This window comes from Chrysochloris asiatica, unplaced genomic scaffold (genome assembly GCF_000296735.1).
Source record: "Chrysochloris asiatica unplaced genomic scaffold, ChrAsi1.0 scaffold00037, whole genome shotgun sequence".
In the NCBI taxonomy this organism is placed as follows: domain Eukaryota; kingdom Metazoa; phylum Chordata; class Mammalia; order Afrosoricida; family Chrysochloridae; genus Chrysochloris; species Chrysochloris asiatica.
In genome coordinates, this window is record NW_006408555.1 from 16,436,619 (window position 1) to 16,462,114 (window position 25,496).

Below are 25,496 nucleotides of genomic sequence, written 5' to 3' on the forward strand. Positions count from 1 at the left end.
CTGCTTGCGGCGCAGCTCGTCGCGGCTCTGGAGCAGCGGCGGCGATCGGAGGCCGAGCGCGGTCACGTGGGTGCGGCGGAGGGGGCCGCGGAGGGCGGGAGGGGCTGTGGGAACGGCGGGGCGGCGCAGGCCCATTCACAGCCGAAACCAGGGCTTTGAAATTCGAGCCCGGCACTGCCAGACTGGTCGGGCGAGCGGGCTGGCGAGGCGCGGGCGCCACTGCGGGCTGGGGGCGGCTCTGGGAAGGGGCCGCCCGCTTCGGGCCCCCAGAGAGTGGCTCAGCCGTTCTGCAGCCTCGGGTTTAGGGTTGGCTTCCCTAGTTCCCATCCGGCCGTCGGAAGGTGGCAGCTCCCTAATGGCGGCGGGACGGGGCTCTCAGAGTGCACCCCCGGGATTGGGATGCCCTCCAGGGCAGAAGCGTTCAGACCCTCCTCCATAAGTTTTGTGGTATTGCTGCCACTAGGGTGAAGTGCTCGAGGCTGGGCTTTTTGGGATGGTGGGCTAGGTGGGCTAGTCCACGAGCAGCCGACTTACTGGCGGTGGAGATTTATCGGCCCCACAGAACAGATGTCCACGTCGCGGACAACACGGCCGTGGAGACGCACCGTGTACACATAGGCCACGGCGCATTCGTTAAGTCCTGCAGACCCTCTTGCTCTTTCCCCACTCCAGGCCCATGGGGACCACATGAGAGCTGTTTAGGAGGTCAAAGGGCAGCTTCCCAACGCCCAGGTGGTAGGACTGAGGGGCGAGTAAAATTCACTCATTAGGCCAAAGCAAGGGTGGGGAGCCTCCATGTGCCCTAGGCTGGTCTGGGTGGCCCCTCCAACCACCAGTCATTTGTCCTGTTCTGCGCAGAGCACTGCCACTTCTCTGGGACAGCTCTGAGACTGTTTCCATTTGTCCTACGGGGCGCTGTCCCATTGCCCCAATGGAAAAGTCAGTCTCCGTGCTGGAGGAAGACAGGCAGTCCATGTCTGGGTGCCATCCTAAATATCAAGAACTGGGTGCCGGGACTACATGCCCTCAGGTGAGTGGCTAGGGGCCTGGCTTGGCCAGCTTACCCCGGCCACCATGAAATTAGGTTTGCTGGACAAGACGCCAGGTCGTGGAGCAGTTGTAGCATCAGGCGGGTTCAGGTGCCATTTGTGAAGGAGCAGGCAGGCAGCGGGGTGAAGGTTTGCTCGAATTTCTTTATTGGGGCAGGGGATGTGCCATTCAGTACATATCTCGGTACTGGCCCATGCAGAACTTCTGTTCACAGGTGTGTGCACGCGCACACACAGGGTCAGAGCGCTGCTGGCTCAGCAGCGTGCTCTCTGCACAGGAGGGCATTAGTGCCAGGGTGCAGCTAAGTGCGGGGAGCCCGGGGAGCTGGGCTGTGAGCAGCCTCTGTCCCCTCCCTGACCTTGGCCGGCCCAGCCTCTGAGAGGTAACTCCTCAGGAAGGGGGCCTGAAGGCGCCAGTGATCCATGAAACCCCTCTATGGGCCCTTTGCCAGGGCAGTGCAGTCAGAAGATGACCCTCCGGTCCAGATGGTCCCCACGCCCACTGCGCTGGTGCCTCACTTCCAGGTGCTTGTTCTGGACCTTCTCAAAGTGCTGCAAGAGCTCTGTGTAGTCAATGCTGGGGGCGTTTGCTCTCTGGGAGGTGGGGGCTGCCTTCAGACTGTCCCTGGAATGGGGGAGAAGGGTTTGGGGGGTCAGTGTGTCAGCACCCTGTCATGCCATAGGATAGGTTTGGGGGCTCAGTCTGGGAAACTTAGACCTGGCAACCCCTCCCCACCAGCCAGCTCACCCCATGATCCCTGAAGCCCAAGTTGGGGAGTACTGTGAGCATCCCCCCTGCAGTGCTGCTGGCCTGACAGCTTGGTTGTCACCTTCAGGCTTCAGGTTGGTGACAGCGCCCAGAGCAGGCACTGCCTTGGAAAGCATTTCCTGTTTACAAGTGGCTCCCTTTGGGGTGTAAGCCAGGGCTAACAGTCAGCCAGGAAGCCAGCTGGGTCCTGGGGCAGGGTCTGGGGAGGACAAAGAGGTGGTGGGATCAGGGCCTTTTCTCTGGGCAGGGCATCGGGTTTTGAGTGCAGGGGCCTAAGGCCCAGTCATTCATGTGTCCCTGTGAGAGGAGAGCTGCCCTCACCAGTTGACATGCTGTTTGTTGGCTTCTACACCTCTTATTGGTACCCCCCTCCCCAGGTTGTACACTGCACAACTCCTTACAGTTGTGCAATGCAATAGCCTTGCTGTAGCCCCTGCAACCTCCCCCCAAACCCAGCACTCAGTTTGCCGCTGGAGACAATAGCCCCTTGAGCTCCCTGTTACATCTGTAACCTCCCTTCCAGCAGAGCTTCTCATGAAATACTTTTCCTCCACTTTGTCCTTGCTGGCGTGGAACCAGATCTGTGGGGGCTAAGGAGTCTTTGCTTCCAGTGTTGCAGAGAACCTTGGGTCTTTTGAGATCATGAAGAAACCCCAATATGAGTTCATAAGGAGGCAGATCCTATACAACCACTTCCTAGCTGTCGGACTTGGGGTGGGAGCAATCACAAGAACCCCTGACTGAGGTGGCTGTGAGGATGTGTAAGCACACTCAGGCCATCGGCCTCTCTGAGGTGGGTCTGCCAGAGCCCAGCAGTTAGATGTGATGTGCATCAGCTGCTCAGTCTGCTTTGGGGAAAACACAACGGCCCTTCCGCCAGACAGAACCTCGCCAGACAGAACCTCACCAATAAGTCTGGATCATGGCCAGACATGGATGACCAACGGTCATAACTGGACAGGCATCTGTGACTAACCACCAGGCCCAGGGCCAGTGGGAACCCCAACTGTGGTAGATGCCTCTCCTTCCAAAAGGATCCAGGTGGGGCTCATTCTGGGGGGCCAGGTTGTGGCTAGCACTCTGGGTTCTGGCTACTGCTGCTTTCAACCCCCCTCAGAGTCAGGGAGACCACTCTGTCATAGTAACCCTGTGGCCCAGATGCAACAAGCTCCTGACTCAACCTACTTAGGCTGGGACAAGGAGAGGGGTGCTGTCCTGGAAACACGAGGCTATGGAATGCCACCAAAGTATGTCATGCGATGGTGGCTGCTCAGGTGCCTGTATGTCTCAAGCCCTCTCTTGTAAAGGTGATGTGTGCAGATGAGGTGGCCAGGGCTCAGTAAAAAGGCCCTGGTGAGAGTCTCCTGTGGGCAGACTCTGGCCGAGGGCTTGGAAGCAGGACATGGAAAAGTGTGCCGCATGGGGACAGGGCAACTCTCCCCACCCTTGTCAGTATGGGTGCAGTCTCAGTGGCTTCGGGCAGTGAGTTCCTGGAGGACATGGCAGAACTGGGATTCCAGAACCCAAAACCGACTCTCTGGACACCCCACCCACGCACCTGTTTACCAGGCTCCCTCCTGCTAGACTGACAACAGGGCCCCGGGGAGTGGTCTGGAAGCCTGAGGGGAGCCCTGGCCCCATAGTCCAGTTGGCGCCTTGCACAGTCAATGAGGGAGGGGGGAGGGATGCAGACCCCCCCCCCCAGCTGCTCCCATCTGGCAGGCCTGTCAGGGAAACTGACTCTGTTGTCCAGCTCCCCACCCCTCCCGGGACTGAGCCTGGCCTCAGTCCCTCCTCAGTGTGTGGCAGGCCCCCAGCATCCTGCCCTGCAACTTGACCCTCCCCAGCTGTTCCTGGCTCTCTTTCCCCCCAGGGCCCTGCTAGGAAGGCTGGGAAGTCAAGGCCTGGGACTCGCGGCAGAGTTCAAGCACCAGTGTAACCCACAGGTGTACTTACTGATGAAGACAGGAAGAGTCACAGCTGGTGGGTGGCCTCCCCGACCCTGGCCCATGCTGGCACTGCCCATAACTCTGAGAGCCTTCTACTGACAGATGCAAGCGGGGCCCAAACCTTGGCTGCGTAACCATAGCGGATATGGAGGGGACCCTCCCTTCCCCAGCTCCTCTCCGTACATCTGCTGGGACTAACCAGCCTTGGGGAATGCTGGGAGGTGAAGAGGTAGACTGTAAGCATAGTCCCTGGGAGCTTTTCCAGTGTGGCCTCCAAGATGGGGACCTAGCTGGCCCACTAAGGTAGGAGCCCTGCACTCTCCACAAGCTTCCCAGAGGCCGACTCTCCGCTCTGCTCAGGACCCACTGGGCTGACCCCACTGCCCTGACTCAGTACATCTGTGTTACAACTCGTAGGGGCCTGTGGTCTGGGGCTGTCTTCCAACACTGGACCTACTTCTTGGGCCCACGGTGTCCACAGTCTCTCCTGGGTCTGTAGGCAATGAGCCCAGGGCTAGGTGGGCTTCATACAATGATGGGGAGGCCGGGGACCAGCAGGAAGCCTCCCAGAGCCTGCTGGAGGTGGTGGGCTCTCACACTGTAGATGCAGTCCAGGGCTGTGAGTTGAGGTGCAAGCACACTCAAGTGTGAGGCTGCAGTGGTCCTTACCATCTAGGGCCTGTCACTGGAAGGTAGGCGGGGCTGCTATGGCCTCCGCCTTTTCCGAGTGTCTGCCAGGACAACCCTAACCCCCACCAAATGTTGGAACCTAGTGAGGCAGGGGGCTTTGTGGCTCCCTTTCAGGAGCAGTAGCTAAAAGCATCCAAATGCAAACCCAACTTGGTGCTACTTCCTTGCTTTTCTGGACACTCCGAGACTGAAAGTTCTCTGGGGGTTGCCTGTGGGCAGCTGGGGTCCTGAGACACTTGTCTTGGGAGTGGACAGGGAGGGAAGGGAGAAGCTGGGCCCTGGAACTGACAACCCACATGTGTCTTTAGGGAGGCCAGGTCAGTGATGGGGGAGGGAGACCCAAACCAGGGGTACGGGGGGCACTCAGGGCTGCTGTCACAGGTGCCTCAGAGCTGCCCATGCCCACCCAGGGCCAGTGGTAAAAGCCCTGTGCTGAAGCAGGGTTCCAGGCCTGCTGAGTGACTCTCACAGCCTGGGAGGGAATTCTAGACACCCAGGGCATCTGATGCAAGCTGGGCACACTCCACTCAGTGTAAATCTTCTCAGTGGCTCTGCCTGTTTCCATGGCGACCTGACAAGTGAAATTTTCCATCTCGGATGCCAAATGCCTGTGGATGAGGCTGAGCCTCCAAGGGTTACCAAATATAGACATAGCCCAGCAGGCTCTCGAGCCTGGGCCAGCATGGGGTTCAGGGGGGGAGCTGGGACCCCCTGAGTGTTTGGAGCCCTCCTGTCCAGAGGTCAGATCTCAGGAACTCGGGGTCTTGGAGGGCCCCAGTATGAAGCCTCTGACACAGTTAGGCTGAGGAGGCCTGTCTGGTCTGGGTGGTGCTCAAGACTAGGCCCTCTCTGGTTCTCATGTCCAGCTGCAGTTTGGGACCCCCTCAGAGCTGGGGCCAAGACTCCTCCTCTTATCTGGTGACTCCAGGATGCCCTGTGGGGGCCTGGAGGAGGTATTGCTAGTGCCTTGCCACCTTGCCAATGCTCCCAGAATCTCCCAGCCTGGCACAGATGGCATGAGCCGACACTCACTCGGACTGCAGCAGCTCGGGGTTGGGCACGCACTGGAGACGGTGTGAGAGCAGCTGGAAGGCACTGCTCTGAGGCAGCAGCATGAGCAGGCCGTAGAGGGCCTTGATCAGGTAGGGGTTGTTCTTCACATCCAGCAGCTGCAGGCGCAGATCTGTGGCAGGACACATGGCAGCTTCAGGGCAGGCACCCCCCACCCCCCACCCCCAAAGCCTGAAGTCCTAGTCCGGGTGTGCCCTGGCGCTTGCTCTGATCTCACCTGCCTGTTTGCACCCTGAACCTCCCTGTCCCCATGCTAAGCTCTCTTGTCAGGAGGGTTCAGGGCTAGAAGTGGAGCAGATCCCAGTCTGCTGGGCCCATGCTGGCACAGAGCTGTAATTGGGGGCTAGGGAGAAAGACAGCAGATTAGGACGGCTTTCAGTGAGGCAGGGAAGAAAGCACTTGTGGCCAGCAGCCTAGCAATGAACCCAGAGGTATCGGCAGGGTGATCAGATGCCAGCACTGCCACTGCCTGGAAGGGAGGACACACACCCTTGGTCTCTTACCAGGCACCCCAAGTCTGGTATGCCTGTACCCCTCTCGGGTTGGTTTTGCCACAGGGGAGACTGGACACAAACAGGTTCACCCTTCAGCTAGGGCAGCCAGGAGTGGGCAGTGTGGTGGCTCGTGCCCCCTCAGACTCCCTGCTTCCTGGTTTCCAGCCCCCTGGGGGCCCACGCATGGCTGCTGCTGGGTGAGGGTGGTCCCTCTTTTATGTAAGGGACATACCCTGCAGGACAGTCATTGGCTTCTGGTCTCTGGGCCAGTCCAGGAGAATGAGCCATGAAGCTCATGAAAAAGTAGAGGGGTTAAAAGATGGACCGGTCTGAGAGGTGGTCATCACTTTGTCCTAACAAGGAGAAGGGCTTTTGACTCTCTAGGGTCAGGCAGATCCTTGGAGAGAGAAAACCAGCCGGTAGTGAATTGTGAGCTGCGGACCACCAGGCTTTCATGTACTCGGCTGGGAATCACGGCTCCTCTCTGCATTTCTGTGTCCGGAGCATCTGTCACCGGGCCACCCTGCCGCTGGGGACGTTGGCTGTTTGAATGGGCACCAGGGAGGGCCTGGGGAGGTGGTGCCTCAGGGCCTGGCCTTGCGTTCAAGCTCTAATTGGGCGGGTCAGCGGTGCAAGGTCTGGTGGGCTGCACCTGGTGAGGTGTGGAGAGCTGTGTTCTCCCAGCCAGCTGCCTCTGGTGGCGCACTGTCTGGTGTTACTAACCAGGCAGCTCCTGCCCATCAGCTCCCAGAGAGGAGAGGGCGTGGTTCCCAGCACGCAGGAGCACCCTGCGGGGATTGCTATTAAATTGGGGGACATTGGCTGTACGAATCGACACTAGGGAGGGCCACTCTTTATAGAGTTTCTGAAGAGTGACTAGGGGATCTGAACTGCTGACCCTGCAGTTAGCAGTCCAATGCTTCTCCTGCAATGGGTCTGACGAGGGATGAGACCCACCTAGGGGTGCAGGCAGGACCCAGGCTTGTGTGTGCCAGCCCTGCTGTGTCTACGAGACCCACCTAGGGGTGCAGGCAGGACCCAGGCTCGTGTGCCAGCCCTGCTCTGCCGTCTATTCTGCCATGCCCTCCTAAATGTCCCAGAAGCATCCTGCCTCCAGTGACATTCCTCTGCCCCGCAACTCGCTGCAGGTGCGTCTAACACATGCTGGCTACCTCATGGCCTAAAAGGGCCTCTTACATGTAAAGATGGGGCACTCGATCAACTGCACCAGCTTGTCCACCTCTGTGAGGAAATCCACGGTGACCTCCAGGTCCCCGCTGGGTGGGTGGGTCAAGGAAATCTTGGCAGGTGGGCCTTGGCAGGAGGGGGCATTCTGGGCAGAGGGGTGCCAGTTCCCACATGGCTCCTTGCCCTGGTTGGGGGAAGCACCTGGAGAGCTGTGGACAGGCTGGTGGGGGGACCCAGGGCCTGGACCCAGAGCTGAGCCCTTGCTTCTTTCCCGACCTGTCATGGGCTCCAGTACCGAGCCTGGCTCTGGCTAAGCAGGACTCCGCACACAAAGGGTAAAATTCTGTCCCTCGGCGTCTCTGCTCCTCAATGGGGAGCACGTGCCTGTCTCTCCTGCATGGGAACCCTAGGTTTGCTCTGCTCCAGCTCTGAAAGACTCTTATCACAGTCCTGCAGCCCTCGGGGAACAATGGGGGTAGAGCTGCCTGAAGGACACTCCCCAGCAGGGCCACTGTCAGGACCAGGGCCCGTGGAGCAGGCCACTGGCCCACTGCTCTGGGTCCTGGGAAGAGCCCATGCCTCAGCTCAGGCTCTGTGGCCCCTGAAGGTCCCTTTTCTCCACCCCCACCAATACCCGTGCCTGCAGGTACCCCCACCTTCCTGCTCCCCAGGTCTCCCCACACCTCTGGCTAGCTTTTCTAAAACCCAAATATGGCAGGGCTCCTCCTCTGCCCCAAGCCTTCAATGCTTCCCTGTGGCTCGTGAAATCGACTCCAAAGCGCTGCCAGGGACCCCACTGAGGCTGACTCCTTCCACCTCATGATCCACCTCTCTACATACACCAGAAGCAGCCCATCTTTCTTGCTTGCCTGTCCAGACTCAGCCTGGCCACTTGGCAGGCCTGGATCATGGCCACATCACCTCTGAAGGCACCTGTCCCGTCCCTTGGCTGAGGTGTCCTTCAGGAACCATGAGGAGGACTCCTTCCTCCTCTCCCTGCACCTGGTAGGAGCAGCTTTCTCCAGAGCCAAGTGCCTTCCAGGAAGCACCCCCTCCCATGGTCCTGGCCATGATGTCCCGGTCCTGGAGGTACAGGGGTGTGGGGAAGGGCAGTCGGGGTGAAGGATACAACTTCTGGATGAGGTCATAGGCATGCCGGTAGTTCTGGGTGAGGAAGCAGAGGGACACCGTGGTGACTGGGTTGTGGCACCAGGAGCGGTACAGGCAGCAGAAGAGGTTCTGGCTCTCCTGAGGAGGGGTGAGATGTGAGAGGTTGAGAGGGGGCCGGCAGAGGGTAGAGTCCGAGAAGCAGGGGCCCTCGTGGGCAGGGCTGGGGAGCCAGCTCAGTGCCTACGTCCTTTGGCAGCCCAGCTGGGAAGGAGTTGTCACAAAGGAAATGCTGACAGCTCTTCCTCAGGCCCTGTCATTACCTCCCCATTCCACAGAGCTGGCAGGACTCGCTGAGCTGTGAGGCAGCGCAGGGCTGGGAGGGCGGCAGGAGGAAGTGTCCTCAGGGGCCAGGCTCTCAGACTGTACCCTCTCCTCCCTCCTCTGTAGCCCACCTTTGTACGTTTGGGAACCAGCAGGAGCAAATCCCCTGAGGAAAACTAAAGGCCTCTGAATGTCTGTAAAGAACCACAGGCTTGTGGCCTGGATCACTGAGCCTCTTAGTCCCCAGATGCCCTCAGACACGAGACGCCGGGGGAGGGAAAGGGGGCCAGGCCTGCAGGTCTGAGGTGAGAAGAGGACATGGAGGCACCAAGCTCAAGCTTGGGGGACGCGACCTCTGAAGCCATGGGTGTACTTCAATCCCTGTCCCCCGCATTGTGTCCCTTGACCTCTATCTCCCTCAACTCCCTCTGACCGAGCCCAGGATGAGCAGCAGTGTGACACCAGGCTTTGTGTCCAGCTGTGGGAGAGAAAGGCCAAAGGGGCGACCACTCTCCATTCCCACAGGTTAGAATGCGCCCACCTTGCCTTCAGGGCTCCTATGTGTGGTGGGATGTCAGAGTGGGAAGGATGCCAAGGGCTGAGGCCGCTCCCATGGTTGGAGCTGACCTGGGGTCCTTCACACCCCCAGGGGTGACACCCGGTCAGAGCCCACGGGCACCGAGTACCAGAGTCTTCAGGTCCTTGAGTTGGTTACGCAGCTGGAAGAGTTCTGTGGAGGTCAGCAGGATGGTGTTGAGGGTATGGACCATGGTGGAGGCAAACTTGAGGTCCTCCTCTTGGAGCAGGATGTCTGCCATCGAGTGGAAGATGTTCTCGGCATTTAGCAGGAGGCAGAGCTGCCTGGAAAGGAGTCACAGAGTGGGGGTTAGAGCGCAGGCCACCTGCAGCTTATCCCCGGGGGGAGACCTGAGGCTGCTGTGGAACCCTGACTCTGTGGTAGGGGGTTCCTGGGGACTTTGTGTGCAAAGGCAGGCTGGTCCCATCCCCCCGACACTCGCCTGCCACACTGGCAAAATTGAATCCCCTTCTCCTACCCCAGGGCCGAAAATGGCACTGGGCGCTGGTCACTGCTGATGCCACACGGGCTTCCCACACCCACCAGCAGCACCCCAGGTGCCAAGACCTCCTGCCCCCTCCGAGAGCTGACCTACAGCAGACACTACATCTATTTCCTGCCTTCCACCCCCAGGAAGGGGTATGGCACTGTGGGTTAATGAGCCAGACTGCAAAGCCGTCTGAACTGCAAGGTCGGTGGTTCAAGCTCACCAGCTGCTCCTCGGAAACCCTATACAGGGTCGCTGTGGATCGGAATTGACTCAACAACACTTCACAACAATAACCCCCAGGAAAGTACTGAGGAGTGTGTCTCTGTGCTGTTGTGGAGCCTGTAGGGAGCAGGGACTGGGTGGGACCTTTGGACCTGCCTCTGTACTGTACAGACACTGAGGCTCTGGCAATGGGGTTAAGTGACTGACCAAGGCCATAGAGGGCTGAGGACCCCACGGTGGATCCTCCTCTAATCAATCTTGGTGAAAAGGGAAGTGGGGGTGTATGGAAAAGGAACATAGGGAGCCCACAGGAAGACAGTTCCTCCAGGGTCCTGGGAACAGGGGACGTCAACAGTACCAAGTGGGTCTCCAGTGCAAGCTCAGAGAAGTCTTGGATCTGCTCACAGCAGTGCAGCCTCCCACCTTGGGGTCCTGGGACTGAACCAGGCAAGGGTGGACAAGTAGTTGGTGTGAGGGTGTGTGTGTGTGTGTGTGTGTGTGTGATATATGGACATCAGGCCTGCTTCCAGCACCTCCCAGGCCCATCTTCGTCTGGGGTTGGCGTCTGCCGGCCTGACTCCTTCTCATCTCTGCTCCCGGGGAAGCATCTTCCCTACCCTGAGTAGGCCTTGAGCTTGTGCAGCCGAGTGGGGAGGCCTTGAGGTCTTGTATGAACAGATCTGAGCCACAATCGGAGCCAACAAGTCTGAACCACGTCCATGTCCTCCCAGGTCATTGAACTTGCACTGCACTCAGCATGATCAGGGTCTAGTTTCCTGCTTCCCTTGGGATCCCAGGCTCAGCCTTGGGGCCAAGCGGGAGGAGATCACCTCACCCCTGGCTTGGCAAAATCCCCAAGCATTTGGGAATGAAGAGGCCAAACCACAAGGCGCAAACAGTGGGCAGGCCGTCTCCAGCCCAGCCTCAGCTGGGAGCAGCTGATTTGGGCAAAAAACCACCAGTGAAACGTAAACAAAGGTCTCAAGCTGGGGCTGGGGTGGGTGGGGGTGTGTGAGGTGGTTGGGTGAACAATGCAATAAGCATGGACTCCAGGACTCTGCACTGTGAAGGCCCCGAGGTCACTAGCAGATCGGGGTCCTCCCTATCAGTGTGATAGAGGGAGAGCACACATGACAGCGTCAAGCCTGGGCACAGCATTTGGGATGGGACCACTGGGGCTGAATCCCTCACAGTGAGATGAGAACCAGGAAGCTGGGTCCAGGCTGCCTCGGCTAAAGGTTGGAGGTGGTGGTGCTTCCTGTCCCCTCCCAATCATGCCCCCTCAAGAGAGCCCTGTCTCCCAGGCCACGGGACAGAAATGTTCCAGAAGGGGGAGGGGCGGGGGAGCGTCCTGACAAATGACCACAAGTGCCCGTCGTCGCCTGCAGCTGCTGCCATCTCCAGGAGTCCTGGCACACAGAGGACAGGGAGGGTGTTGGGGTGTGGCTGGTATGGAGGGTGGTGCCCCAAAGACCCCGGGACTACTGACTGGAGGACAGGAAGGCCGCGTGTTCTAGAAACGCTTTTCTCCTCCAGTCACTGACAGCTCAGGCGCCCTGTCTGCCCCATGGCTCTGCTGCTCTAAAGGCTCGGGGGTTCTCCACTGACTCGGGCTCAGGGGCTTCCACTCGTGTCCTCTCTGAGCTCTGGGTGTGACTGTCCGCCAAGATCTGCATACAATGGGCCTTTGCAATGTCAGAGGCCCACAGCCCGAGCTGTAGGTCCCCCAGCCACCCTAGTCCCAGAGCAGCAGTCATCCGGGACCCCCATCCTCCCATCTGGTCCCTGGGCACCCTACCTCCCACCCTGTCTGTCTCCCTGTGCTTCCTTCACTCTACCATTCACCTTCCATGCACCAACTGAAGCAACCCTTAAAAAGGGCTCCTCAGAGCACAAGACGCCTCAGCAACTTCCTAAAAAGCTCAGACACGTTCGTTACACTCAACTTACACCAACCCCTGTAGACCTGACCCAGGCCGTTTCCAAGGCTGTTGGTCTTTACGGAAGCAGACAACCACATCTTTCCCTGGAGTGGCTGCTGGGTTTGAACAGTAGACCTTTCTGTGAGCAACCAAGTACTTTAACCACGGTGCCACCAGGGCTCCCTTTAACAGCTTCTTGTTAAATGCCATTGAGTCTATTCTGACTCATAGCTGAATAGGGTTTCTGAGAAGTGGTAAATGGGTTTGAACTGCTGATCTTGCAGTTAAGCAGTCCAGTGCTTATGCTACAATGCCACACCAGGACTTCAGTGTCTAAAATAACACATTTGCCTCACGTCTCCAAGCCCGATGTCTGCTGGTTGGTTCTGTGTTGGTCCCCGGTGTCTGCCTCATCGTTCCAGCTTCCCACTGTGACCTGAGAGCCCACCCCAGGCAGTCCCTAGGTCTCAGCTCACCCACAGGGTCCTCAGAGAGGTCCTTCCTAACAGAGGGCATCTGGATGGCAGATGCCTGCTGTGAGGAGCAGGGCCCCATTATGTGCTACTGTCTCCTGGACCTGTTCAGGAAGTCCTGCCGATGACATTGTATGAGAGGTTGTTACTGACCCTGACCAAAGGCCTCTGGGACAGGTCCGAGACCCTCCTCCCACTTCAGCTGCTGCTTTGGTGTTCTGTCTTCACCCCATCACCCACTGGGGTCCAGGCTGAAACCTGCCTGCCCAGCATATCTGTCTCTCTTCCCCGTCAAGGGGGACCAGCTCAACTCATGTCTCCTGCAACCTGAAGGACAACATGTGGCACCGAAGACCTCTGAGTCCTGCTAATTAGAAACCCACAGGAGAGGAGGGCAGGAGACGGGAGAGCTCAGAAGGGCCTCTGCAGATAGTGGCAGCTGGAGAGCAGACCCTTCAGTCTCTCTGCCGACCCGTAGTGCTAGCTTTCTTTGCTTCCTCACTGGCGTGTCTCCCAGTCCTGGAGGGGTTTATTCTAGGGTTACCACCTCCCTTGGTTCACCAAGGGTGCCTCTGTCTCTGAGGCTGGAGCAGGTGAGGAGGTCAAGGTGAGGGCTGTTCTCCCAGGCTCTGCGCAGCCCATCACACTGTAGTCGCTCTCTGTCTGCTGGGTTTGAAAGCCTCAAGAAGTAGGAGCAACAATGAAAGATCAGCAGACACATGGGAGTCCTTGCACTGCTGAGGGTGATGTGTACAGCTGAACAGGCCTGGGCATTGATGGGGAGGGAAGGGTGTATCTGGGGTGGCGGGCCAGGCCTCATTTTGGTGAGTTCTGCTTTCTGGAACAGGATGCCTGCACTGCCTAATAGGATGGAAACACCTGTAAAGAAGGTGGGCGGGGGGGTTTGCAGGAAGTAGGGCCCATTTTCACTCCCATCCCAAGTCCCTGGCACAGTTGCTAACTACTATTGCCAAGGCTCACTGAGTCCCCACATATGCAGAGAAGCAGCAGCTGAGGTTCAGAGTCCCCACACTGAGTGTCACTCAGCTGACCAGGGAAGGGGGATGGAGTTTGGTTCAACCCCAGAAGCTCCTCAATGCCTGTGGTGAGTAGGTCCTGGCGGGGGCAGCAGCAGATGGCTGCCTCTCAGGGCTGCCGCATCATCATTTCTCTGCTGAGCCCCAGCCCGGCTGGAGATGCCTTCCTGGGTCTCCAGCACAGCATCAATAATGGAGCCCAGCTTGCAAGCATCCAACACTGGCCCACAGGCCGCACAAAGACACACAAGGAGACTTCAAAAGTTCACAGAAAAATGCAATGGAAAGATAATGGAAGTTTTCCATGAACTCTTTGCAGCCCCCACTGATGCTTATTTTTTATAGGTTTATTTTTTCTTTCTTTACATTATGCTTTAATGCAAAGTTAAAGCTACAAGCTAGAGTCATTACTAATCTTGTAAGGTAACTGGCACTTAAAGTTCTGCTGCAAGGAACTGGGGACTATATTTTTTCCCTAGTTTTCTCAGCTATCACCCTGCCTTCCATAAGCAGGAAGTGAGCAAACAGGCATTTTGGACACTTAGGTTTTATGTCCCTCTTTATCCTGTCAGTGTCCTTAGTTGTGTACTACGGGCTTGATTCCAACTCATAGTGACCTGATAGGACAGAGCTGCTCCGCATGGCGCCCCAGGCTGGGTCAGCTAGGTTGTGATGAGTTAGAACTGACCTGATGGCAGTGGGCTTTGCTTTCATCTTTTTGTCCCCCCAGATTTATTAAATGTAGCCCCAAGCATGACTCCTGCCTGGTCTGTCTGCTTCTATGTCTGGGAGTCAGCAGCTAGAGCTGCTTCTCAAGGGCAGAGTGAAATTGTTTCTGCCTCCCCCTCCATGGTGGCTGCCCAGCCTCCTCCTGGCTACCTCTATAGTGCGATGGGCTTCATTTCATTCTGTACTGGCCTCGAGTTGATGCCCAAGTCCCCTGCTGTGGTCCAAGGGCAGAGGGCTCCAATGCTTCTCTACAAGGCACCTGGAGGTTCAAGGTCAATGAATCTGAAGTGAAATCTAGAATCAAGGCTAGAAAAGAGAGGCTGCTCAGTGCCATCCCAGCGGAGAGGGTCCCCTCCCACCTGCCCCACTACTGGGATGCTTTAGGAGTTTAGAGAGAAAGTGCCCCCTAGACCAGTGTAGTTAAGAGTGGGCAAGGGCTGGCCTCTACCTGCAGTTCAGAAGACTCCCGACTTTCTCTGCATGCCCCCATCCTCGCTCCTCTTCCTAAGTCTGAAAACTGTAACTCTGCTTTCTTTATTTCAATCAATCCTCGGCAGCGTGCCCCTCTGGGCAAAGGCAGTCATGGTAACCCTGCCAGCTCATGCTTTAAAAATTCATCGTGTTTAATGCAGTCGATGTGTCTGATACACTTCAAAGTTTCTTGGGGGGTTGGGTGGAGGAGGACTTGTTTTTCTGGGTCTGGCTAGTGGGAGGGGATGGAGGGAGAGGCACAGGGCGATGAGAAAGAGAGGAAGCCTGGTGAGTGTACTTTCTTGCAGCTTCCTGTCCCTCTGAGGGGGTCACTGGCACCTGGGCTGTGAGTTGCCATAGAAAACCAGAGGTCCTCCAGCGGCTAGCACCTCTGGTGGTGTGAGGGGGACCCTCTTCCAGGCTGGGGGCGAGCGCCCAGGGCCATGTAGAGAATGGAGCGGGGCAGGAGAGGAGATACTGCTTCTCCCTTCACCAGGGCAGTGCTAGGAGACTTCCTCTTCCCATCTATACCCCTGGGCCTTATACTCCATGTGCTCCCAGCAACCCTGGCCAAGCCCAGGCCCACAGTTATGAGACCCCACCTCTAGAGCCCTGCACCTTCTCCTGCCTCCCAGCTGCCAGGTCCCAGCAGTCTTTCCCAAGTGCCCTCTCCTTTACTCAGCTGGTCCTTAGCTCTACTCTGAGCCACCTGTACTCAGGCTGCAAGCTGTTTAGGGCAGGCCTGGCCTAGCTGGGCCCACTGTGAATGAAGGGAGAAATGCCTCTAGAATATCAATGATCTGGATGGGGCCAGGCACCACAGGCCACTGTGGTCATGACAGCCAGGTGGGTGTTTTCTGTCCTGGCTGAAGTGCTGTCAGATTGGAGAAGAGACCCCCAAGGACATTCAGTGGGCACCTAACTCAGACTTGGCCCAGAAGAGAGGCTGCACTTTCTAGCCCATGTGGAGCTGTCCCAGAACATGCCCGGATGGGAATCAAGACAGAGGTGGGGATGGCCAAGGCAGCGTGAGCGCGGCTGGGCCATATGTGCTCTGGCTCCGGCATGGACGCCACTGCTCCCCAGGCCTCCTCACCCCCTTAGCATTTAAGCCCAGAGCTTTGGAACACCCAGAGTGAGTGAAAATCAAGAGAGTGCTGGGTGGCTAGAAGACAACCAACTGTTTCCATGCCGATCAGCACCGAGAAACACCACCTCACATTGTCCCAGGGGCTCCCTTCAAACTGGACCTGCCACTTCCTTCCTGGGAAAAGCCACCAACACACACACCTGTGGGCACTCTCTCTACATGAGGCACATCACGCACATGACACCCTCTCCAGAAAACAGGTATCATTCCAGCCCCCACTCCGCCCCCTCTTTAACAGGTGAGGAAAAAGCAGCACAGATGGATTGGATGCCTTGCCAAGCTCACCCATCCGGTCTGCTCCTGCCTCACCATACACCTGCTCATTGGCTCCCAGGTCAGTGGGCACAAGGGCTCAAAATATGCTTTTTCTGTAAGAGAGACACGGGAGCCTCTTTGCTATAGATATCACTGGGCCTTCTGCTGGACCAAGTTCTCTGGTACCTTCCTGCGGTGCTTTATCAGCATACTAGCTCCTGTCCGGAGGCCACTGACCATACCCGGCAGGGACAATGCTCTGCTCTGCTGGGGTAATGGCTGTTTCCAAGGGGACAGAGGGGAGCATAGCTGTGAGCCAGGGCCCAAATGTTGGCCTGAGGTGACGTCAATAGTCTGCTCACCAGAGGTCCCTGAGCCCCGAGATTTGGAGGCTGTGGGGAAGACCATTAGACAACCACTGATAAGACCTCTCTCCCTATGAAGTCTGTGCTTCTGCCCTTCCAGGCGGGTGAGAGACTTGCTGCTGAGAACACTAAGTGTCCCACTGAGGTGGCCCCATGCCCATCCAAGTGCCTGCCACCTTCTAGTCAGGCTCTCGGAGTGTGAAGGCTGGAGGCTCCAGAGGACTGGAGCTACCCACCCCACAATGGGGCAGAGGAGACAATGAAGCCAAGCACTGGATGAAGTCCCACAGCCAGGACCACAGTGGAGCCCCCTGCTGTATGTGTGTCTCTTGCAGGACTGGGACCACTCCCCTGACCCAGCCCCTCTGCACACTGAAGCTAAACACCAGGGTACAGACACACCCTTCACTCCTGTCACGGGAACTCACGTAGGGCCCTTGACAGAGAATCTGTCTTAGGACGGGCAAGGGAAAGGCACTTCGGCATCTCTGCCCTTTTGGCCTCTTGAGATGTGAGACAGGCCAGTAACAGAGGTGCCAGGAGCCAGGGAGCCTGAACTGGCTGCCCAGGCCCAGCCCTGACAGCTTGCCCAGCAGTATTCCTGTTAGCAAGTTGTTTAGTTTGCATTTTCCTTTACTTCATCCTATTATTTCAAATGAGTCGCTTTGTTCTAGGCCAAGGGATCACTCTCCACTGATGTTTATACAGCCACAAACGTTTACAGATGGCAAGTACATCCCGTCTACTTAGTCAGCGTTTGGCCCAGACCCTGTGGTCGCAGCAGGTCCCACAACTCTGCTCCTCCAGCCTTACAGCCACGTGCCCGGCTTGTTTCCACAGCCTGGTGTTCACGGGGGTCACTGGACAAGCCTTACAACGAAGCAAGATTCCTCCCCTCCCGCAGAGGGCCATCCTCGTGGCAGTGGGCACTAGGCGCTCAGGGTGATTTGCTATGTCACATGTATCTCTGATGACTTTCCTCCTAAGAAGTTTGTATGCTCTGAAGGACCTCCGACTAGAGCTGCCAGTTTGACAGCCGGTAGAGGCCTTGAAGGTGCTGTCCACACAGAAGGTGGCACATTTACTCTCCAGAACCTGGATCACTCCCAAATTGAGAGACCCCTGGACCTGTCTGTTGGGAGTCACCTGAAGACTGCCTGGTCTCACACGTTTCCCTGTCAGCACTGTGGGCAAGTGCCAGCCATGCAGTTCTCCAGGTGAGAATGGTAGGTTGTATGAAGACTCTGCCCGCATGGCTGGTCTGGGCCCTGGAGCTTTTAGCTCAAGGGCCCAGTTGTTTCTCTTCTTACGGCTCCATAATCAAATTCCGTCCCCTACCCTGGGAGCCTAAGGAGCTCTGGTAGCGTAGTGGTTACGAATCGGGCTGCAAACCTCAAGGTCAGCAGTTCGAAACTACCAGCTGCTCTGTGGGAGAAAGATGAGGCTTTCTGCTCCCGTAAAGATTTACAGCCTCGGAAACCCTGTACAGGGTCGCTATGGGTCGGAACCGACTCCACGGCACATAACAACAACAACAACAACAACCCCGGGAGCCTGGTCCTACCTTTGCATCAGTTCTGTCCCATATTGACTGGGGTCTACCTCAATGGTCCCCCGTCTTCTCTCTAGCACTGACTCAACTCTCAGGTATCACCTGAGCCTGCTTGTGCCTCTTCCTGGGCTCCCCTCAGGCAGCCCACGTGACCGGGCTCACCTCCCAGATCCTTGAGACCCTGGGGAGGAAGCTCACCTCACCAGCTGCTGTACTGGGCATGTGCCATCCCTACCTTCTGGGCCCCATTTGACATTCTCAGAAGAGAACAGTCAACTGATTGAGGAACCAGACAGACAAGGGTTTTTCTGGTTTTCAAATTTTTAGCCTGGAGGTTTTATGGGATTTTATGAGCTGCAGTTGTTTTCTGTAGCTTTGTTCACGAATGCCCACTTAAAGGGCACCGAGACGAACGTCAGAAAACAGAATGGAAGTTAAACACCAAGACCCGCTCTACCGGTAACAAAGAGCAAATAAGTATCAGCGGCTTCACTGCAGAGTCTCTTGGAAAATGGCAAAAAGATTAGTCTGCAAGGGCTAGGAGGATGGAAAAGCGGCTGCAGAAGTTGGGGGACAAAGACAGCCCTGGAGGGACCATCTTCAGTCATTTGAGGCCAAAAGGAAGGGGCAGTTTCTTTTATTTGTGCCCTCCTCTACCCCCTGCCAGGAGGCTGAAAAAATCCCCTTTGTGGTCCGTCATTTCCAGGGAATTGTAATATGCATGAAATAGGCTTTTTGCCCAAATGTTCCTTTCCAGCCCAGGAAATTGCACCAGATTAAATGCGTGAGGATGAGAAAGGGTGGCTCACTGCGGATGGGTCCTGCAAGCATTTGGATAGTCTCAGGTCTTCGGAACATCAGAAGTCCCTTTAGCAAAGAACAGCTCTCCCCCTGGCCACCCCCACTCCAAGCATCCCCAGTCATCCACTCCCTATTGCCCCATCTGAGCAGACAAGACCAGCAACCATGCGCAGAGCAACGCAGGGATGGGTTTTAACACTCAGCTTTGACCCCGAGATCAGAGGGCAGGCCCCAAACAGACTCAGAATCCCAAGGGAACCAACAGGGAAAGGTCTCCATGACAAGGATGTGTGTGAAGAAAGGCAAGTTTGCAAAACAGTTCTGTGTCTAAGGATCCACTGATGGAAAAACCAAAAGCAAGTCCCAAACCAAACTGCGTATTTAGAAATGCAGGGAAAAAGTTCTGAAAGGAAATACAGGAAGCTGAAACCAGAAGCTGTCTCTGGGGAGGAAGCAGCAGAGAAGGGTCTTCCACGTCTCGCTCTAGATTCTTCCACATTATGTCAATTTTTTGCTTTATGTGGCTTAATATATTTTGTAGTGACCATAAGAGTGCTTCTGGTGCTCCTTCTGCACTGCACTCGTTCCTGGACCTGCTCCTCTGGGTTGTCCCTCCCTGGGGAGTTCCTGTCCTTGGCCAGTGAGGGTGGTGGCTCCCAATCCACAAGTGGGGTTGCTTCAGATTTAACAATGGAAACATGTATTTTACAAACGAAAGGATCAACAGCCGGGAAATGGTATTTTTAGCTTCTGTGGCTCTTTGCTTCAAAGGCGTAGGTTTCATCTAACACCAGGCAAGCCTCCTACAAAGTCTGCCTGTTTGTGAAAGAGGAGTATATGAGCAGGAGAAAATGCCTGGCTCCACGCAGAGGCAGGAGGGCCTACTATAGGGCTGTTTGCTCCTGAAATAAAACCTCGGGATGCCAGGCGAGTCTCATCAATGGAGAGGAAGCTCATCTCCATTTGAGCAATCAAGCTGACTTGAACCAATGACGGGGTGGTTAGGCGGGTGAGGTCAGGTCTCAATGCATCCACAGTTTGCGTTCTGGGCTGCTATACAACTCACCCTGTTCCACACTTGAGTACCAAGGGTGTTGGAGCTCAGATGTCCTTTCTGATGGGGGACAGGTCAAGTCAAGGCTGCACAGGAGGGATGGACAACCACAGCATGGACTCACTGTGACATCTCAGGGTCCTCCCTGGAGGCCACACTGGGACCTTAGAGGGGAAGCTACCAGATTGCCAGCTGCCTGCACCCTCTTGGGCAATCATGCAGCTTCAATATATCTTGCATCCTGCCCACTGCCCACTGGACCCCACTCTACCCATGACCCGCAGGCTCATCTCGGGTTACTGTCTTTTCTCTCCTAGATTGGACCTGGAGCTGTACACGTGGGAATGGAGACTTGAACTTTCCTCCAAATACCACAGAACTGAAACAAAAGCCATGCCCTTCCCAGAGCTGCAATTACAGAAACTCATCTCTGGAGTGGAGTCCTGGTGTGGCGCTGTGTGGGTTAACGCGCCAGACTGCAAAGCCGTTTGAACTGCAAGGTCGGCGGTTCAAGCTCCCCAGAAACCCTATATAGGGTCACTATGGGATCGACTCGACGGCACTTAACAGCAACAATCTCTGGAGTGGAGCTGGAGATAGGATGCGGCGGCTGCTCTGAGCGCCACTCTCCTCTGCTCTGTCACTCCAGGCCCAGAGCCCTGTCCTGCTGGAGTGTGACCTTGGCAGTGGGGGGCGGTGTTTTTACTGTCTATTGGAGGCATGAGTGGCAGGAGTGAGAGAGAGGAGGGAACTGAGTGAGGATGTGAAGACAGTCACTTCTCTGACACCGTCTCCCCTCAGGGCTGAGATCACAGGTCTGCCTGGGAAGGACTCACAGACAGGGTACAGAGCAGATCTGAAAACCCAATTACCCTGTTACTAGGGGGTCCAGGACTGCGGCAGGCCATCAGGCTTCAAGGGCAGGAAGTGAGGCAGCCCCGTCAACTGGTCAACTGTTAAAGAGGTATAAGGAAGGAGGAGCTCAGAGAAATGAGGGGATCGGAAAGTTGACTGAGTTCATACGACCAAAGAATGTGCTGCCACATCGTTCTAGAAGGTTCAGTCCCACTGGAGTAGGCGATCTCAGCAAATCATCTGACCAGACGTAAACCCTCCTCGATATTCTCTACCCCTGCCCTGATCTTGTTTGGCTTGTCAGAATACTTCATTTCAGTTGGTTAATTTCAGGTGCCTTGTGGTACAATGGGTTAAGCCCTGGGCTGCCAACTGCAAGGTCGGCAGTTCAAACCCACCAGATGATCTGAGAAAGAAAGATGAGGCTGCTACTCCTGTAATGATTTACAGTCTTAGAAATCCCATGGAGCACTTACACTCTGTCCTATGTTGTTGTTGTTGTTGTGAAGTGCTGTCAGTCGAGTTGGTTCCAACTCATAGTGACCCTGTATAGGGTTTCTGAGGAGCGGCTGGTGAGTCTGAACCGTCCACCTTGCAGCTCAAATAGATGTCATCCAGTTATTAACTCACAGCGCCACACCAGGACTCCACTTTGTCCCTGGGGTCGCTGCAGGCTGGAATGGACTATATACTACTGGGTTTGGTTTTGGGTTTTGATATTAGAAGAGGACAACTGCCGTGAGGGTACAGAAGGCCTCAGCTGTCAGAAATGGATGTGAGCACCCCCACTGCCTCCCACCCTCCCTGGTAGGCCTGGGGTCCCAGCTGCAGCCCAGGGCCTGTCCTCAGCTTCCCTGCCCCCACCCCGTCCCCTCCAGGTTTCAGGGCTCCCCAGAAACTGGCTCTGGGGGCCAGAGCAGACTCTTTTCTATCAGCAACACCGCCTCCTTCCCACCTCCATCCCCAGCTGCTTGGTACTTATCTTTCCTGGCTCAATTAAGACACTGTCTCTTTCCAGAAGCTTCCTGGGACCCCTGGAAGGCACCTCCCATCTGCTCCCACGCTGCGTGGTAACTGCTGGGGCTGGACATGGAGCTGTGAAGGGAGGCACTAACTCTGCTTTCCATGGTGTCCCCACCAGTGGGCACCAGCCCTGCTCAGGAAGCACATGCTGCTCCCAGTTCTCCTGTGGCAGCTCCCTGGAGGCCACACAGCAGATCAGCCCAGACCTGCTCCAGCTCCTAGCACTGGGAGGAGATGCAGCTCCCCTTCCCCAAAGACAAAGGGCTAGTACAGACTGCACCACTTCCATTCTCAGAGACACGTAAGGTCTCTTGCCTAGACTGACAGCTGTGGCCTGGTTTCCGGGGCTATAACTACACTCCTTATTTTTACCCACTTGGTATTTTCATTATGGTTGTGTTGGGGATGGATGGGGGCAGGTGTGGACCAATGGGAGAAACAGCACTGTGGAACTGGAGGGTTCTGGCAGCCAGGTAAGGCACGTGCCAGGTGGGAAAGGGGCAGGATGGGCATGGACCAAGTCAAGTTTTTTTTTTAAATTACAAAAAGTGGGAGGTCAAAATTACAGCTCCCACCCCCTTTATTTCCTCAGTAAGCATTTTCAGCAAGGTCACAAATGCTCTGGCTCTATAGATTTTTGGCTCCAAACCACATTTCAGGCAGCCTTTAAAAGCTAATTCTTGGCTCAGCGTCAGCTAAGCCTGAGGAGAGGAAAACTAGGGCACACGCTCTGAGAAAACATCAGACCTAGGCTGCAGCTTGCCAGCTCTACCCCCCGAGGCAGGTCCACACCTGAGGGCCCCCCCACACCATGTTTCCTTCTGAGCACGTCACAGCCCTGGCTCGAACGCCTCCAGATACACCTTATTCTACTGTGATTCACAGAGTGTGTTTCTGAAACACCAACTGAAGGTTGTGGCAACCGTGCATGGAGCAGGTCCATGGGCACCGCTTCTCCAACAGTGAGAGCTCACTCATGTCCCGTCACATTTTGATTATTCTTAACAATATTTCAAACTTTTTCATAATTTTACTGCACTCTTTACTCTGGTGTGTGGTGCTGTAGGATGAACACTAACTGCAATGTCAGTGGTTCAAACCCACCAGCCATTCCTCGGAAACCCTAAACAGGGTCGCTGTAAGTTGGAACTGACTCGATGGCACTTCACAATGTCAACATCAACATTGCAGTTTTAATGGACTACACTGTAGTGTAAACATCACTTTTACCCAAAAATCCGTGTGACTTGCTTTAAGGTGAGATGTGTTTTACTGCGGACACCTGGAGTCAAACCTGCAGTGCACCTCCAAGGTGACCCTGTATTAGTTTCCTGCTATCCTCTTCTCCCATTAGGCAGGGACCAAGACTTCTCAGTGACTCATTTGTGCCCGGGGTTAGCCCAAGAAGATTCAAGGGATCAAGTCCTGTGTTGAAGGGTTAGCTTACTGCAAGCTCCCTGGCACTCTGCTCTAACCCCTTTTCCTCAAATGCTCCAATCACAACTGAAACGTCTAAGGATTGCTTTCCCAGGACGGCCGGCTCCGTTCAGACAGCACGGGGCAGAGTTGTGGGAAAGTCGGGGCTTGACTTCTGCCTGTGCATATACCTGGCTGATCCTGATCCTGTTCTGACGGGGGCTTCTGGGACCCATGGCCACCATTCTGATCCCAACTCCACACATGACAGAGCCGTCACCCTGCCCCAAACAACATGGCGAGCAGTTCACAGTCTCTAGCACGATGGAATGCTGTAAACAGATGCAGTTCCTCCCAGCCCCCCTGGACAGCTTCACCCTGCCCCCCCTGTTCCTCAACACAGAGAGAGTATTTGGCTGTTGGGAAGGAGAGGGGACTACAGTGGGCATGTTTCATAGCCCACCCCCAGTCAGCATTTGAAGCCAGGCGACCAAGTGGACATTGGTTGGATTTTCCTCCCTGGGGTCCAAGACTTCAATTCCGCTTCCACAACTGTGACTGCCCATGACCAAATGCTTTTCCTCCTGCCCCTGTGGATGGACACTCAGGGCACCAGAGCTCTCTGGCCAGTGACAGACCCAGTGAGGCTCAAGCCCAGGATGGCTGCTGAAGACTTGATGCTACCAGGGCAGGAATGAGTCAAGGGCTGCTGGTGGTCATGTGCGTGCTGTGTGTGTGTGTGTGTGTGGAGGGTGTGTGCAGTGAGAGCGAGTCCTGAGGACACAAGCCAGATGCTGGCCTTGGATTTGCAATCCCTGCCCCTGCCTACACACTACTTTTATTTTTTAATGTGAGCACTGACTGGGCCGTACTGATCGCAGGCAATAATAGGTCTGGGGGCACAGAGAAGGGAAGACGTCTGGATCAAGTCTCAGTTTCCTGACTGGCTTCCTCTCTTACCGTCTCTGAAACACTAGGAAAGAGTGACTGCCCACATCTGGACTTCTGCCTCCTAGGAGCAGTGCTGCCATGTGCCAGGTTCTTCTAAGCACTTTGTAGGTGCCCTAGCACCACCTTCAGGAGATAGTAATCTCACTGTCTAGGAAGGCAGCTATGCCCAGGTGGGCCCTTGTTCCTTTTCTAGTGGAAGGAACACCTCCTTTCTTTGGAGAGCTCTCCTATACCATGGGGGTCTCAGGTAGGGCTGACCCACTTTGCTGACCTTCTCGACCAATCTGAGATCCCCCAGGATCATACCTAACAGGGCTTGATCCCTGAGGTGGTACTGGTCACTTGGATGAGATGGCACCACACGGAGGAGCTGTCTGAGCTCCTGGCCCTTGCTGACCTCTGCCTTTCCAGGGCCCAGCTACACAGGATAGTCAGGTCCCCTTGCCTATTTTGGTGTCTTTGGTCTGGGTTCTTACCACTTGCCAGCCAAAGAATATGACTGACAAAGGTTAGTGGTTCCTAACTCCAGGCTATAAATCTTTATGGACAGAGACTGCTACATCTTCCTTCTGGCTGATGAGGACACTACTTTGCTGTCGAGACGGTTCTGACCCATAACGACCCTGTACAGGACACTACTAGAATGACTAAAATCAAAGACTGATGATAGCAAGTGTTGGTGATGGTGTGGAGCAACTAGAAGTTTCATACACTGCTGTTAGGAGCGAAGACTGGTACACCCACTTTGGGCAGTATCTGTCAAAGCTAAACAAATGTACATACTCTCTGATCTAGCTACTCCTAGTTACATACTTTACAAAAAGGTTCACACACACACACTCAGCAGCAGATGGCACGGGGCAGTTGTCCTCCCACTGTAACAGCTGTTTGTCTATGTGTTTAGAAGGCCCCGTGGCAGCAGGTGTACAAGGGGTGACCTTCTTCCCTGACTTTGAATGTCCTGTCCTCCTCACCTCTGTTCCACCTATCACTGAATCCTCACTGGACTGAAGTTTGCGCCGACTCAGCCCCCTTTCCAGCCTCGTTTTAAAACACCTCCCCTACGTTTCCCCTCCCCGCCCCACTAAAATGACACATAAAAGAATGTTCCTAGCAACATTACTCCTAATGGTACCAAACGGAAAATAACCCAAGTATCACCACTAGAACAGGTAAACATGGTTATACAGCTATGCGAACGACTGCTACATCCAGGACAGATTAATCTCACAGACACAGTGTGGATCAAAAGACCCTAAATGTAAAAAAACTCAAACTTTGTTCTTTGATAAAAACTTTAAAACCAGGTAAAACTAGCCCTTGTTTTTAGAAGTCAGGGCAACGGGTACTTTGGCGAAGAAAGTAGGCACACTGTGGGCTGGAGATGGCCCATTTCTTGATCTGTGTAGACAATTGGCAAGAATTAATTGAAATGCACAAGTCCTGGTGTGGTGCTGTAGGATAATCAATGGACTACTAACAGTAGGGTTAGTGGTTCAAACCTACCAGCTG

At 55.6% G+C, this 25,496-nt stretch overlaps 1 protein-coding gene across 1 annotated transcript in view; it reads right to left on the reverse strand.

Annotated features, from left to right (window-relative positions):
- Positions 1–1,511: 1,511 nt before the first annotated feature.
- The window catches only part of VAC14 (Vac14 homolog (S. cerevisiae)), a 126,950-nt gene continuing 102,965 nt past the window's right edge, over positions 1,512–25,496 (reverse strand). The window contains exons 15-19 of the mRNA XM_006860315.1: positions 9,328–9,502; positions 8,340–8,458; positions 7,220–7,299; positions 5,490–5,640; positions 1,512–1,674 (exon numbers count right to left, since the gene is read on the reverse strand). Coding sequence (XP_006860377.1) covers positions 1,512–1,674; positions 5,490–5,640; positions 7,220–7,299; positions 8,340–8,458; positions 9,328–9,502 — 688 coding nt within the window. The remainder of the gene's footprint in view (positions 1,675–5,489; positions 5,641–7,219; positions 7,300–8,339; positions 8,459–9,327; positions 9,503–25,496) is intronic.